The sequence below is a fragment of the Primulina huaijiensis genome, chromosome 9 (assembly GCF_012295235.1).
Source record: "Primulina huaijiensis isolate GDHJ02 chromosome 9, ASM1229523v2, whole genome shotgun sequence".
Taxonomy (NCBI): domain Eukaryota; kingdom Viridiplantae; phylum Streptophyta; class Magnoliopsida; order Lamiales; family Gesneriaceae; genus Primulina; species Primulina huaijiensis.
The window spans coordinates 13343468-13360478 of NC_133314.1; the positions used below are offsets into that span (position 1 = coordinate 13343468).

Sequence of the window (17011 nt, forward strand, 5' to 3'; positions counted from 1 at the left end):
ACTTTCTTCCGTACAATGCCTCGTAGGGAGCCATACCTATAAATGCTTGAAAACTACTGTTGTATGTAAACTCCACTAGAGGTAGCTTCGATTCCCAAGTCTCTTGGAAATCGATCATACATGCTCGCAAATCTGCGGGTGGAAAGCTATACTGAATTGCAGCTTCGTCCCCATGGCTGCATGTAGGCTCTTCAAGAATGAAGATGTGAACCTCGGATCTCTGTCAGACACTATGGTAACTGGGATTTCGTGCAACCGAACGATCTCCCTGATATAAAGCTCCGCGTACTGTGTCATGGAGAAATTCGTCTTCACTGGCAAGAAGTGCGCTGATTTAGTGAGTCGGTCCACGATAACCCAAATGGCATTGGATCCTCAGACTGACCTTTGCAACCCAATAACAAAATCCATAGTAATATTCTCCCATTTCCACTCTGGTATAGGGAGTGGCTTAAGCATCCCTGCTGGCCTCTAGTGTTCCGCCTTCACCTGTTGACAAGTGAGGCATTCAGACACAAATCTGCGGATGTCTCTCTTCATCCCTGGCCACCAATACAAGATCTGCAGGTCTTTGTACATCTTGGTACCTCCTGGGTGGATTGAATACGGAGATGCATGTGCCTCTGATAAGATATCTTCTCTGATCGAATCTACGTTAGGCACCCACATTCTTCCCCTGTATCTCACAATACCGTCTGACATTAAGTAGAGAACACTGCCCTTGGCTTCATCCTTCAGTCTCCATTTCTGCAACTGCTCGTCTGAAGACTGTCCTTGACGGATACGGTCTAGTAAATCAGACTTGACTGTCAGATTAGACAGCCTCGGAGCTCTGCCCTTAGGATAGACCTCTAGACCAAATTTCTGAATCTCAGACTGAAGAGGTCTCTGCACTGACAACTGTGCTATGACTGCGAATTTTCTGCTCAAGGCGTCTGCGACGACATTAGCCTTTCCTGGATGGTATCTAATTTCGCAGTCGTAGTCTTTTACCAATTCCAACCATCTCCTCTGTCTCATATTCAGCTCCTTCTGTGTGAAGAAATACTTGAGACTCTTGTGATCAGTGAATATCTGCTTTTCTCGCCATACAAGTAGTGTCTCAAAATCTTAAACGCAAAGACTACTGCGGCTAATTCAAGATCGTGAGTCGGGTAGTTCTTCTCGTGCACTTTCAACTTCCTGGAAGCATAAGCTATAAGCCGACCATGCTGCATCAATACTGCGCCTAAACCGAGCTTAGATGCATCGGTGTATAACACAAAGTCTCCTTGCCCTGATGGCATGGCCAACACCGGCGCTGAAGTAAGAGCTTGCTTCAAAGTATCAAAGCTCTTTTGACACTCGTCACTCCACACGATTTAGCATTCTTCTTTGTCAGTGAAGTGAGCGGCAATGCTATCGACGAAAATCCCTGAATAAATTTCTTGTAGTAATCGGCTAAACCCAGAAAGCTGCGGATCTCTGATGCATTCTTTGGCTCTACCCATCCCTTAACGCCGTCACCTTTGCTGGGTCCACCTCAATCCCATTGCTAGATACTACATGCCCCAAAAATGCCACTTTCTCCAACCAGAATTCACACTTACTGAACTTCGCAAATAACTGGCGACTCTGCAAGGTCTGTAAAACTGTCCTCAAATGTTGTGTGTGCTCCTCATGGCTCTTCGAGTAAATAAGGATATTGTCAATAAACACTATGACGAATTGATCAAGATAAGGCTGGAATACTCGGTTCATGAGGTCCATGAAAATTGCTGGAGCATTCGTCAGTCCAAATGGCATTACTAAGAACTCGTAATGCCCATACCGGGATCTGAAGGTTGTTTTGTGAACATCTGCATCTTTAACCTTCAGCTGATGATACGCTAATCGAAGAACTATCTTAGAGAACACTGAAGCTCCCTGCAACTGATCGAACAAGTCCTCGATCCTTGGTAATGGTATTTGTTCTTGATTGTTACCTTGTTCAGCTCTCGATAATCGTTACACAACCTCATGCTCCATCCTTCTTCTTTACAAAAAGCACTGGCGCGCCCCATGGAGAGAAACTAGGGCGAATAAACTCCTTTTCAAGAAGCTCCTGTATCTACTGTTTAAGTTCTAGCATCTCAGCTGGAGCTAATCGGTACGGTGCCTTGGAGATTGGCACTGTGCCTCGCATAAGATCAATGGAAAACTCCACCTCCCTATCTGGTGGAAGACCTGTGACATCGTCAGGAAAGACGTCTGGGAAGTCTCTGACTACCGGCACATCTGATACGGATGGAGTGGGCGCATCAGGTGACGAAACAATGCTGGCCAAGAAAGCCTGACACCCCTTAGAAATAAGTCTCCGTGCCTGCATGCAGGAGATCATACGAGGAAAGCTTTTCCATCGGTCTGGCTCAAAAAGAAACTGCTCCATTCCCATCGGTCTGACCAACACTGATCTCTTCTGAAAGTCAATCAGGACTCGATTCTTCGTCAGCCAGTCCATTCCCAAGATAAGGTCGAATTCTGGCATCGGCAATACTATCAAGTCAGCATACACCAGGTGGCCCTGCAGTTCTAGATCAATATCTCTGACCACGCTGGTAGCTAACAGTTCTTCCCCTGATGGGACTGTCACTGAATAGTTAACGTCGAGGCCGATTGACTTGACGTCTAAATGATTGGCGAATGTCTCCGAGATGAAGAAGTGAGTGGCTCCCGAATCTATCAGGGCCTTCGTGGCTAATCTCTTAATTAAGATATTTCCCGTCAACAGTGTAGTGTCTGGGTTCGCCTCCTGAGCATGCATGGCGAACACCCTGCCCTGGGTTGGCTACTTCCATTGTGGGCACTCCTTCAACATGTGGTCACTGGCTCCACATTTAAAGCATTTCCCTGATCCCCACAAACACTACCTCGGATGTTGGAGATTGCACTTCTGACACACTGGGAAATTACTGGGCCTCTGCGGAGCTTTCTGCTGTGGAACAGACCCCTTGCCTTGTGGTGGCCCCTGATAGGGCTTTTTCCCTGGTTGCCCTTGGTAAGGTTTCTTGAACGGAGGTCTCTGCTGCTGCGGTGCCTGATAGGGCCTCTTGCCCTGCCTATCATTCTCAATATCCCGCTGATCCTGTTTTGCCGCCAAAGCTCTAGACACGGCAACTGCATATGTAGTAGGACCAGCTACTCGGACATCTCAGCGCAAGATCGGCCGCAACCCATCCATGAAATGCCTCAACTTTTCTCGGGCATCATTAGCTATTAGGGACACGAAGTAACACCTCCTTTCGAACTTCCTCACAAACCTTGCGACGCTGATGTCCCCTTGACGCAACGCCATGAACTCCCTAGTCAATTGGGAGCGTACTTCTTCAGTGAAGTACTTGGAGTAGAAGACCTCTTTAAAACCATCCCAAGTCAGTGTTCGCAAATTCACTGACACTAACGCACTCTCCCACCATAGCCTGGCATCCTCGGTCAAAAAAAACGTGGCACACCTGATTCTATCTGCCTCTGTCAGCTCCATAAAATCAAAAATCACCTCGATGGACTTATCCATCCCTCCGTTATCATCGAGTCGGTGGCCCCCGAAAACTCCTTCAGGTTCATCCTCCTAAACCTTTCATACGCTGCGTCCGGTTGGGGCCTCACCCCTGCACCCCCTGCTGTAGCTTGGTTCCCCGCGAACTGCGCGAAGAACTGTGTCATACTTGCAAGCATCTGCGCCTGTATATCTGGAGGTGGACGAGGAGGAGTGACCCTCTCCTCATCTCGGGCCTCTCGGTTCTCCACTCTAGCTTCGCGGTTAATCATACGTCTGGGAGGCATATTATTCCAAAATTTACCCAACACGTAAACCCAATATGCATGAACATGATACTAATAGTATAAGATGCACGTAATTTGAATTAAAAACATGGACATGCTGAAATCGTGACGTAATGCTTAACACATAACATAATTTAAAACATGAAAACTTACAGACTTGAGGTGTGACTTCGTGAGCTTCTTGCAACCGGAAGTAGGCATAACCCTTTAAAAGAACACCGCTATGATACCAACTGTAACGTACCGTACTTTTTAACTATTTAAAATTAGAGGAAAAATTTAAAATTTTCTTAAATACGAAAATGAACCATCAATTCGGTTAACCACTCGTTGTTCAATCAAACTATTTGAAGTAAAAGATCACCAATAAAAATTTTGCTAAGATAAACGCTTGTTCAAAACATCCTAACCAGAAAATTTGTATTTTTGAAGGAAAAAGGACAGGGACTCCGTGTCGGGGTCAGGACACGGACTCCTTGTCGGGGTACGGGTAGCCTCTGGACTTGGACATTCACGAAAATTCGCTATCTTATTCATTCATTCTCTCAATCCAAGCCTAAGGACCATGAACCAACACCTCGAGACTCATCCTAGGATGCTATTACATTAATTCAAATTCGTAAAAACACCCCAAACATCTCCAAGCATTGACAAGCAACTTCAATACAACAATAACCCGTAATCCGACATCGTTTCGCTTCCTACGACTTCTATTATATCCCAAGCCAATCCCGACCTAAACGAACCACCAAATAACATCTAAACTCATCCCATAACATATCTAAATGCAGTAGCACAAGCCCGGCGGTGTCCAACAAAGCCTGCAACTCAAACACTTCAAAACATGATGAACATCATTTTCATAAGATCGCATGTTTGAGCAGTCACACAAAAACAACCATAACTCACTCGTTTCTCTTCCAAAAATTACGAATTTTATATCAAATCGAAGGTATCAAAGAGTACTACATTTTATATGTTGAACGGTTTTTAACAAACTCGACCAAAAAACCGCAGTTTTTAAAATGACAGAAAAAACGTGATTTGTGATCCAAAAACCCTTTCAAACTTGATCCAAACATCATTGCTCAAACTTCCACACATCACACATGTATTTTTACGCATAAATAACAACACAACGCATAATATGACAAGATCGATACATAAATAAAAGAATATACGTGCCTTTTGATATTTAAAAATACCGAAACGACGATACTGACGCGGAGAAGGAGCGAAGGTTGATCCGGGACGATAGTGGCTCGATTTTCTTTGAAGAAAATCAACGAAATTAGCTGGAAAATATAGGGGAGAGGGGCGGCTGCACTTGGTGCTCTAAGAACCCTAATATTTTGCTCTCAAGGAATTGAAAGAAGATAGAATGACATGTGTGTGCTGATGGTGTGTGTAAAAACGTGTAAGTGTGTGTGAGTGTGTGTAACGTGTGTGTGATTAATTAGGTATAATTAGGGGCTAATTAGCTTAATTAAATAAATAATAAGTAATGTTCATGATAATTAAAATACTCATTCTCCACTAAATTACTAGCATTCCTACATTTGAAATAAAATACACGTGCTTCAAACTTTAAAAATTTTGAACCCTTCAATCACTAAATAAATAAATTAGACTTTAAAATACTAAGACTTATAAGTCATTTAAAATGCCCCAATCCTAATTTAAAATAAAATACCACGTAAAAATATTTTCCAACATCGTTACAGGTCTCTGTTCCTCGATCCCGCATCGAATAATCGACGGAAACATGAAACTCGAAAAATACATTTTAACGTGCATTACATAAACGTAAATAATATAGAATAATGCATTTTAATAAATCTTGCACCACTAAGACTCATTTTAAAAAATTAAATAAATGCTTTAATAATTAAATAAATGCATGGGTTATACGTGTACTGAATTTGGGCACTACAGAATTTATCCTTTTGAAGTACAAGTTGCTACCTAGATGGTGAAAAGTTTACCTTTTTGAAATACAATTTCCAAAACTCTGACAAATGGAAGATTTTGATATAATTTTTGTATGAAGATAGCTAATATAATTGATGTGTTAGGTGTTTCGAAAGGATGAAAGAACTATGCTACCAAGAAAGGAATTGTTCAAAAATACACTTAGGAAGACAGCTTATGCACGGAAACGAATCATTGAACTTCATTGTCATGCAATATTTCCTGTTTATTCGGAGGTGATTGTACCATTTCATATTTATCTGACAGTATTTTTCTTATCTCTTCAATATCATTCTTGCAGAGGAAGAGGCATCTAGGTAAAGGTTTTACATGGATGAGCCAGCATATACTGATCTTCACTGGGTAGGTTTTACTTCTAATTTTTAATTTTTAATAGTAATATATTGATTTTTAATGAATTGTTGGCAACTCAAACTTGATCTTTTGAGCCTTGTTTGGGAGAGGTGCTCTAACCTCATGACTTACTTTTACACTTTCCTGTGCAGGGAATGTTTGTACCGGCCATCAAGGGACAAGGCACCGATGAACAGCAGAACGAATGGTTGTCATTGGCCTATAAGATGAAAATAATTGGTTGCTACGCACAGACAGAACTTGGTCATGGCTCCAATGTGCAAGGTCTTGAAACCATGGCCACATTTGACCGTCAAACAGATGGATTTGTAATTCATAGTCCCACATTGACATCAAGCAAATTAACATTTTTTGACCAGATCTAAGTGTTTTCTCTCTCTTAATCTGTAATTGGTGGACATTGTTTGTTCGGATGTTTGTGATATTGTAGTGCTTGTATTTTTTGCTTTTGAAATCTCTACATGCAGTCAATGTTACAGTGTTTTGTATTCTCTTTTAAGTCATTAAATTTCTGCAATCACATCTTCGTTTATTGTTTATATTCTTATAGTGGTGGCCTGGTGGACTGGGTAAAGTTTCAACTCATGCTGTTGTTTATGCTCGGCTCATCACTGATGGTGGAGACCATGGGGTGCACAGTGAGTACATGATACCCCATGTGTGGGTGTATATTATGTTTTCTTCCTTCATAATGTTGCATACTAACTCATATGTTATAGGATTTATCGTCCAACTACGGAACTTGGAAGACCATACACCTCTTCCAGGAATAACTGTTGGAGATATTGGCATGAAGTTTGGTAATGGAGCATACAACACCATGGACAACATTGTATTGATATTTGAGCATCTTTGCATTCCGGGAAATCAAATGTTGATGTGGTAGAACACCTTCCTTTTGCAACTTCGTTATTCATAAAATGCTGTGAAATCTATTTATCTGGTCAGACTGGTTTAATTCTGTTATGAATTTTCTACATGAGCAACGGTCAAGTGATGCCGATAGTCACGTAAAATGAGAAATTCTTTCAGCAGGTGGAAGCGTAGTGCATGTCAGGTTTTTATTTTGACATTATTTGTTAAGGGGATTCTGGTAAAATGCCTGATGCCATGATTAAAGCGATAAATTCAGCGTGAAAATAAAGTAGAAAATTCTCAACTTTTGGGAAATATAATTATGATTGTTAGTGTTTCGACGCTGGTCTCGTTATATGTTTTGTCTCAGATATCTAATGGTACTTTTATATCTTAATATCATGCACTCTCTTACCACGATTCAAGAAAGAACAATATGTGCAGGTTTGGCTAGTCACGTATGTTGTTAGAATTCCTTTGTTATCTGGATGGATCAAAATTTGATCGAGTCATAAATGTGTGTCTATCTTTTAGAGAATAGAGTCTGGATGGCATAAGGTTTGGATCAACCTCACTGTATTCAACTCTCCTCTTTTTGACATGCATTTCGTTTCTAAACACGACCCATTTGTTCACCACACACCACTACTTATGTAACTTTTTAAGAGAACATGAGCGAACTTCCATATTTGCATTCTTAAAAAAGTAGGTTTAACTTCTTCTTTTGTATCTGTCAGGGTTTCACAGGTTACAAGAGAGGCCAAATATAAGCAATCTGATGTCCCAAGATAGCTAGTTTATGGGACTATGGTATATGTTCGACAAACAATTGTAGTGGATGCATCTTATGCTTTATCAAAGGCTGTTTATATTGCAACAAGATATAGCGCTGTACGAAGACAATTTGGCTTACAAAATGGTGAACCTGAAACTCAGGTATGAGAATAATCTGTTCTTTTGTGCTGAGTTATTTCATAATGTGGTAGTTGTAACATGTACCTTTTTCTATGATTGGAGAAAACATACCGTATCAGCATTTGGAGTTTGGACTGAAACATTTGTATCATTGAATGTGGATCAATGTATGTGTCTGTTGATAAGATTGTTAGGACAAGTAGCTTGGTTTATCTCTTTATTTTAATTTTAAGAATAAGATTAAATAGATATCTTATATTTTTAGTTGTCGAAGTCTTTTATATATTATGAAACATCAGTTTATAGTTAATTAACTTGGAAGCATTGAATAAAATTATTATGTCTTGCTTATCTGTCCTTTCATAGTTATTAGCTTTTATGGTATCAGAGAGCTATTATAGGTTGTAACCGACGGTCAAAATGGCCTTTTTCGGGATGTATGAGACTCCTTAATCGGAGAAATCCTCCACGGTCTCTGGACCGAAGCCCACTATTAATCTATTAGTCCCACTGCTACCTTTGAAATTTGAATCTACATCCCTTAAAATTACGAATCACAAACTCAACGACAAAAATTTCCTTTAATGGTCTCTTTCCTTTCAATTGGTGATTTGAGGCAAAGGGAAATTTGGGTATCTTATGCGTTAATTTTGCCGCCTTCTGCCTCTGATCCCACTTATCAAAATTGGGACGTTCAAAATTATAGTAATGGCATGGCTTATAAATTCTATGGAAGAAAAAATTTGCCAAACTTATCTTTTCCTTCTCACGACTATGAATAATTGGGATGTTGTGACTTTTGCATACTCTGATCTTGAAGACTCTTCTCAAGTGTTTGAACTGCGAAATCAGATAGAAACTTGAAACAAGGGGATGGCACAGTCACCCAATATTTTACTGCCCTCAAGAAACTTTGGCATGAAATGGATTTGTTCATTGTTTGCAAATGGAAAGATCCAGACGACAGAGTCCTTGATCGCAGGATGTTGGCTAAGAACAGGTGTATGATTTTCTCACCGAACTCGATCGAGCATTGGATGTGGTTTGTTCCCATATTTTACGGTTGAAGAAGGTAATTGCAGAGGGTCAAAGAGGGGAAAACAGAAAGAGGGCGATGCTTCATACATTACCATCTACAGAAAATACGGCACTTGTGACATGCACTCCAGAAATTTGTCCCAACTCCCATATGAAAAATGGCAAACCTTGGCATGAATGCTGCGAGATACCATATCACTATTGAGACTTGCTGGAAAATACATGGTAAACCGGCGAATTGGGTTCCAAACATGTTCAGAAATCGCAAAAAAGGGGTCTTCAAGCTTCTGCCAACTCGGAAGTAGATGAAAATAAATCTGATGTAGTTTTTTCAAAGGCACAGATGGAGCAAGTTTGCCAACTTCTTTCAAGCACGACTGGATCTTCGAACTTTGCTGACAAAGGTACCAAATTCGCCGCCATTAGTGACCTGACTACAAGAGGTGAAACTTGGATTATTTTTTATGGGGCTTTGGGCCAAAATGTCATCGAGTAAGAAATTTTTTCATCATATATTCCCGTTACGAGTTTTCAAAAGGTTGAAATTGCCGATGAGTCCGATACTCATGTCCAAGGTGTAGGCACTGCTCAGCCGCTCATTTGTTCTTAAGGATGTCTACATGTGCCAAACATATCATGCAATTTACTTTCCATTAGCAAACTCACGAGGGATTTGAATTGTCTTTTTTATTTCAGACCATCTACTTGTATTTTTCAGCACTGGATCTTGGGGAAGAGGATTGACAGTGCTGATGTGATCTCTGGACTCTACTACTTTCGGGATGGATCTATCGTGAGTCACCATGTTAAGGCGACAGTGGGGAATTCCTCTCTTTCTCACAAACAACATATTTTCTTTTTGCATTCTGGACCTGGGCATCCATATTTCTTGTATTTACGACGTTTATTTCCTTATCTATTTTGAAATAAAATGATTCATTTCAATGTGAAATTTGTCAATAAGCAAAACATGCACTTGTTCATTTCCTTTCCCATTCATACAAGTCTTCTAAACATTTTGCTTTAATTCATAGTGATATTTGGGGACCTTTTCGAGTGTGTACTACTTCTAATCGACGATGGTTTATTACTTTACTGATTATCATACTCATGTGTGTTGGGTGTATCTTTTAAGAGAAAAATTGGAGGCTGCACAAATTTTTTATCCTTCTTTTCCATTATCAACACAAAATTCAATGTACTGAATAATGATAATGGAACTGACTTTTTAACTCGATACTTGAAAATTTCCACTGATAGCAGAATTGGATTTTTAACTCGATACTTGACAACTTGATCGACAATGGTCTCATTCATCAAAGTTCTTGTGTTAATACACCTCAACGGAACGTAATTTTAGAAAGAAAAAATCATCATTTATTTGAAGTAGGACATGCTCTTTTGTTCACATCACATGTTCTTAAATGTTTTTTTGGGGATGCTTTTCTATCGAAATGTTGTTTGATAAATAGATTGTCTGTGTCCTAAACTTTCAATCTCCTCTTGATTGTCTTCATCAGTTCTATACTGAACATAGGTTGTCCTCCTCTTTAGATCTTAGAGTCTTTGGCCGCTCTATTTTTTTACATATTCATGACCAAAATCGTAGTAAAATTGATCTTTTGTCACACAAGTGTATATTTTTGGGATACTCTTATACTCAAAAGGGTTATCGCTGTTATTTTGTTGATCAGAAAAAGTACATTGATTATGGGGATGTCACATTCTTCGAAGCACCATCTTTCTTTCCAAAGAAAAAATTAGTTCCTTCCCTCATCCTTGATGACGAGGAGAACGTTCCAAACTTCATACTTATAAATGCTTTGGAATATACATGGGGTCTTTCCCCCTGCCTCACCGTCGTGTGACCAAACGACCCAAATTTCTCCCTCTTTCGTCAGATTCTGCATCGAGCCCTATTAATCCTTCTCCTTCTCTTTCTTAGCCGACTTCTCCTACTCAGGGTCATTCAACGGCAGGGGGAAATTATATTTTTCTACATTTCTTGCTTTATTTTTGTGAACTTAAAATAATTTCAGGTTTTAGTATTTTACAATTAAATTTGATGGAATATTATGCTGGATATTAAGGTTTTTGAATTGATGTTACTATATGCTATGTATTATATATTTATATACTTGTGGTGCTTTACTTTCAAAAAACCCTCGCTACGCTACACGGGCACCCTTTGCGCTGCAGGGCGCTATGCGCGATTGACAATTATGGGCATGCTTCCACTTTAATTTGGTGGTGGATGTGTTGTGTAGATTGGTTGACAAGACAAAAGAGATGGACCTTTGTAGAGGTTGGGTAGCAGGCAGAGAGAGGGTGAAAATTTCTCATATTCAGTTCACGTATGATATTTTTTGTGAAGAACAAGAGTCATATGAGGTTTCTGGCTGAGATTTTACACTCTTTTTGTGAGATGTCGGGGCTAAAGATCCATTTGGAAAAACTCCTTTATTGGGGATCAATTGTGAAGCAGAGGATGTTGACAATTTAGCTTGTGAAATTTGTTGTGGGAAGGAGTCTTGGCCTTTGAGATATTTAGGGGTTCCTTTGGGCGGGAATCCTTTGAAGGTCTCTTTTTGGGAGACAGTACAAGTTGGAAGAAAGCTTTTTTTATCTAGAGAGGAATATCGACTTTGATTTTTGCAATGTTGAATGCGTTGCCAATGTATTTCATGTCTTTTTTTAAGATCCCCCAGGGTGTAGCGGAAGCCATGGAGAAGATCGTGAGAGATTTTGTGTGGGATGGAGGAGATGGGGATCACCATGGTCATTGAGTGGCTTGGGATCAAGTTTATAGACCAAAAGAGCGACGAGTTTTGTATATCGGTAATATTTGTCTGAGTAACATGGATTTACTATGGAAATGGTTGTGGAGATTTTCTAGTGAGGGGATGTCGTTATAGAAGAAGATTGTTAGCAAATATAGGACACAAGAAAAAAAGTGAGACGCGGGCATTGCAAGAAGCGTTACCTTCAGAAGCCCATGGAAATTTATCTCCAGAATCTATCCGGCTTTTCTTCAGTCAGCGAGAGCGGTGGTTAAGGTGGGAGTTAAGAGTAGGTTTTGAGAAGACATATGGTGGGGAATTTCTTTTTTCAAGATCTTTACCCGTCTTTATTCCAGATTTCGACGGTCAATAATTATCTTATTTCTTACTTTGCACGATTCAATTCTTCATTCAACCTTTCTACTTTTCTTGGAATTTTTATTTTTGGCGGGATCTCGAGGATGAGAAGGCAATTGAGTAAGGTTCTTTGATCGAATTTTTAGATAGGGTTAGATTGATCGATGGAGCGGAAGACATTAAGGAATAGGTTTGGGATTCTTTAAAGCAGTTTTCGTGAAATCTTTCTTCGATGATTTCATTTCATCTTCCTAGTATCCCTCTTTTTCGCTTTATCAAGCAACTTGGAAAGTGCCTATTCCTTCCAAGGTGCAAGTATTCTTGTAGATTGCAGTGCTTGGGAAATTACCATCGTCTGAGATGTTGCAAGAAAGGTTTCCTTCTTGTTCTCTTTGTCAAAATTGGTGTGTCTTATGTCAGCAAGAGGTATAGGCTCAGGACTATTTGATCATCCATTATCATTTTTCACGCTGTCTTTGGTTTAAAGCATTGGTGGAGTTCGACTTGATTTGGGTATCTCCGAGATCAACTTGGGATTTATTTGTGGCGGATCTCAAACGGGATTTGGTGAGGAGGTACATAATTTTTGGGATGTCGTGGTTCACTATTTGAGTTGGTTCGTGTGGATGGAGAGGAATAGGATGATCTTTGAAGATAAAGAAGACTCGACTGAGAAGTGTTAGGACAAGATTAAATTCAGGGTTTCATGCTGGAGTTGGAGCAATGTAGAGTTCAAATCGTTCTCGGTCTCAAATATATATATGAATTGGGGTCTAGTATAATGTTAATCTATTTTGGCTATAGATCTCACTTCGTTTTATGGACTTCTGGATCGCTTTTATAATTAATTTTATTGATTAATATAATATATTTTCTTATAAATAAATAAAAAATTACTGGGCTCAAATAAGGACTTATATTGGGTTGAATGATGCTAGCAGCCAGCATCTCTCCTACTAGCCTCTCAATGGAAGTATGTGTTGGATCTTCTGAATGAGACATGAATGCTATGTTCTAAACTGATCGATACACCCATGGATCCAAATCAGAAGTTAGGAGAAACGGTGAGCGGAACTCCTGTGGAGAAAGAAAGATATTAACGACTAGTAGGGAAACTAATTTACCTTGCTTGTGCTCAAGGTTGTAAATGGCGGGAGGCGGTGGCAGGGCGGTCGGTGACCGCCTACCGCCAGGGCACCGCCTCGGCCGCCTAGGCGGTTGAATTTTTTAAAGTAATTTTTTAATAGATAATCATACAATATAATCATTTTTATATAAAATGTGAAATTAAATAATGTTTAATCACAAAATATAATATCATCTAGATAATGTGAAAACCAAAAAACGGGCGGCGGCGGGTGGCGGTGGGCGGATTGTGTGTGGTGGTTGAGAGGTAAGAGTTGAGAGTGAAAACCAAAAATAAAATAAAGAAAGTGATGTGTGCTAGGGTTTTAATATTTAAAATTAGTTGCATTTGACGAGGTTTTTAAAATTGTTGACTACAACTTAAAAATCTTGACTGCTTGCCTCGCCCGCCTGCTCACCACCTTGCCCGCCTATCCCGCAGCCTCGCCCCGCCTCGACCCGATTGTTCGCCGCATCGATTTGCCTCCCCATTGCCGTATAGGTTGGACCGCCTAAAACACCTGCCTCATGCATAGGCGGTGCTTGTACTAGATCAAACATAACCTTTTCTATGAGTTGTGTAAAATAGTTTATGCATGCTCAGTCAGACTAGCACATGGCAACCGTCTGTCGAATGTTAAAGTATCTAAAGGGGACACCAATAAAGGACTTTTCTTCAAGAAAAAAGAAACCAGAAACATTGAGATGCTTACTGATGCAGATTAGGCCGGATCAGTAAGTGATAGAATATCCATATCAGGATATTGTACTAGATCAAACATAAACTTTTCTATGAGTTGTGTAAAATAGTTTATGCATGCTCAGTCAGACGAGCACATGGCAACCGTCTGTCGAATTTTAAAGTATCTAAAGGGGACACCAATAAAGGACTTTTCTTCAAGAAAAAAGAAACCAGAAACATTGAGATGCTTACTGATGCAGATTAGGCCGGATCAGTAAGTGATAGAATATCCATATCAGGATATTGTTCTTCTGTCTGAGGGAAATTTGGTAACTTGGAAGAGTAAGCAACCAGTAGTAACAAGAAGCAGTGCTGAAACTGAATTAAGGCCAGTAGCCCGTGGTGTGTGTGAAGCCTTATGGCTGAGAATGTTGCTTGAAGAGCTGAGAATGAATACAAGGATGCCACTGAAACTATTACATCATGATTGTACTGAACACATTGAAGTTGATGAGAATTTTATAAAAGAGAAGATTGATGAAGGAACAATTAACATAACGTATGTCCTAACATCAGAACAAACTGTGGATGCCCTAACAAAAGGCCTATTCAGACCCTTGTTCGAAAAAATTGTTGACGAGCTAGGAATGTATAACATGAGCATTCCAGTTTGAGGGTAAGTGTTGATAAGATTGTTAGGACAAGTTGCTTGGTTTATCTCGTTATTTTAATTTTAAGATTGAGATTATATTGATATCTTATATTTTTAGTTGTAGAAGTCTTCTATATATTCTGAAACATCAGGTTGTATTTCATTAACTTTGAAGCATTGAATAAAATTATTATGTCTTGCTTATCGATCCTTTCATGGTTGTTAGTGTCTGATTTCACTTTTGCTAAGTAGATCCATGTGATGCTTATTGATGTTCAGGTTCACCGATTAATTTTATGCTTTTTAAACCTTGATATTACATGTATTAGTTTTAGTGATTATACCACTGATCTTTTATTTTCATTGACTGATTTGACACCTTTTTTTTAGGTTATTGACTATAGAACATAGCAGAGTAAACTTTTCCCTTTGCTGGCTTCTGCTTATGCCTTTAGATTTGTTGGGGAATGGCTTAAATGGCTGTACATATTTCATCTTTCTACCCTTGTACACTGATGTTACCCAAAGATTGCAAGCAAATGATTTTTCAACACTACCCCAAGCTCATGCCTGTACTGCGGGGTTGAATTCCTTGACTACTACAGCCACTGCCGAAAGTAAAACATATTTCATCTTTCTACCCTTGTATTTTCATGTGTGAGTGTTGTTCCATCCTTAATTCTTACTTGTTTACAGTAGGTTATCTGTTTTCTTTTACGACTTTGCCGTGGTTGGTATGCACAATATGAAGATTCTGTTGAAGTAAATTTATCCTTGTGCCATTAATGTGAAAATTCATGTTTACTGAGTTTTGATCAAATCCTTTCATTAATCTACTTTTGATCGCAGGATGGTATTGAAGAATGTCGAAAATTATGTGGAGGCCATGGTTACTTGTGTAATAGTGGACTTCCTGAGTTATTTGCAGTCTATGTTCCGGCTTGTACATATGAAGTAGACAACATTGTGTTGCTTCTACAGGTAGCTTTTTGTGTGTGCTAGTCTATGTGTATGATGCATTTTAATCTCGAAATTTTATATTTCCCTAATAATCATATTCACCACCCATTAAATGTATTCTCTTTTCTTCATGGTAAAGAATTGCTTGATGGCGTGTGACAGCAAATTTTTCATTATATTTTCAAGTCCATTTATTGCCAAATGATGGCAACCACCATCTGTTTTTCTTATTATTACTAAATTTTCGTGTTTTTTCTGTACTGTTAAGGTTTTTTTTATGGAGGGGGGGGTTCAATTTAGTTCTTATAATGATGCGGTTTGGAGTTATAACATTATATGGACCAAAATTTCAGGCTTTAATGGATCATGCAGCACAGTTTTTTATTTATTATTTTTAGAATTTTTAAGCTGTTTAGTTACATTAGGATTCTTAGTATTTTAATTTCATTGGCACTAGTAATTTAGTTATAATAGGATTCTTAGTATTTTGATCATATTAGGATCAGTATTATTTTTTTAATAGGAAACAAATTTTATTAAATGATAATTAGTGATTACATTACGCGGATAGGAAATCCGCCCTATAAAAAGTAAATAAAACCAAAATTACAATGCCATAATCATGACCACGCAAATTTCCAATCCCTAACCAAATCTGAGATACAAAGAAGTTTATATTCTGGCACTATCGTCGACCAACTCGCAACTCTGAATTTTATTTTATCCCAAACTTCGTCGACTGACTCCGACTTCTCTTCATAAATTCTTGTATTCCATTCCAACCAAATGGACCAGAATATACAATGAACAATCATATACTACAACCTAAGATGTTGTCTCCCTGTTTGCAATCTCGGTTCCATAATAAACATATCTTGCGCCTTTTCCGGGAACGCCCACACCACATCCACCTCTTTTAATGACTTTAGCCAAATGTTGGATGAAAATGAACAATGTAGTAGTAAATGATCCTGACTTTCCTCTTTTCTTCGACACAAACAACACCATTGTGGGCCTAAGACACAGGCCGACCATCTTCTTTGCACAGAGTCGCAAGTTTGTAACTTCCCCAAAGCCACAATCAACGAAAAAATTTGAACCTTCGGTGGGAAATGTACTTTCCAAATGTTGTGACAGTATGTGAATGAATTAGAAATAGAGGTCTGAAAAAAAAAAAAAGAATTATAAAAGGATTTAACAGAAAACAACCCTGATGAGTCCCCCAACCAACTCCTATAGTCCTAAACACCCCACTCCAAACGAACGTCCTGTAGGACCCCTAAAAGAACTGTGAACTCACTTTCTTCTCTCTCATTAAAATCCCTTCTAAAATAAACATCCCATTGGATAAGATAATTAACGCTGCTGGTGACAACATCAACAAAGCTAAGGTCTGGTTTGTTAGTTAGAGTAAAAATCTGAAATAATGAAGGAAAACGATCTTTAAACAAGACCCCCCTACCCACTCATCCTCCCAAAACCGAATGATATTATCCTCTT

At 39.1% G+C, this 17011-nt stretch overlaps 2 protein-coding genes across 3 annotated transcripts in view; both read left to right on the forward strand.

Moving 5' to 3' along the window:
* Positions 1–6007: 6007 nt before the first annotated feature.
* LOC140983782 (putative peroxisomal acyl-coenzyme A oxidase 1.2) lies at positions 6008–15038 on the forward strand. Its single transcript, XM_073450914.1, has 6 exons — positions 6008–6135; positions 6279–6488; positions 6698–6785; positions 6867–7029; positions 7740–7938; positions 14942–15038. The coding sequence occupies exons 1-5, from the start codon at positions 6103–6105 to the stop codon at positions 7792–7794; spliced, it is 549 nt and encodes a 182-aa protein (XP_073307015.1). The 5' UTR covers positions 6008–6102; the 3' UTR covers positions 7795–7938; positions 14942–15038.
* A 356-nt stretch (positions 15039–15394) lies between these two features.
* The window catches only part of LOC140983783 (peroxisomal acyl-coenzyme A oxidase 1-like), a 32461-nt gene continuing 30844 nt past the window's right edge, over positions 15395–17011 (forward strand). For both annotated transcript variants that reach the window (XM_073450915.1, XM_073450917.1), the window contains exon 1: positions 15395–15532. The gene's annotated coding sequence lies outside the window, so the exon portion shown is untranslated. The remainder of the gene's footprint in view (positions 15533–17011) is intronic.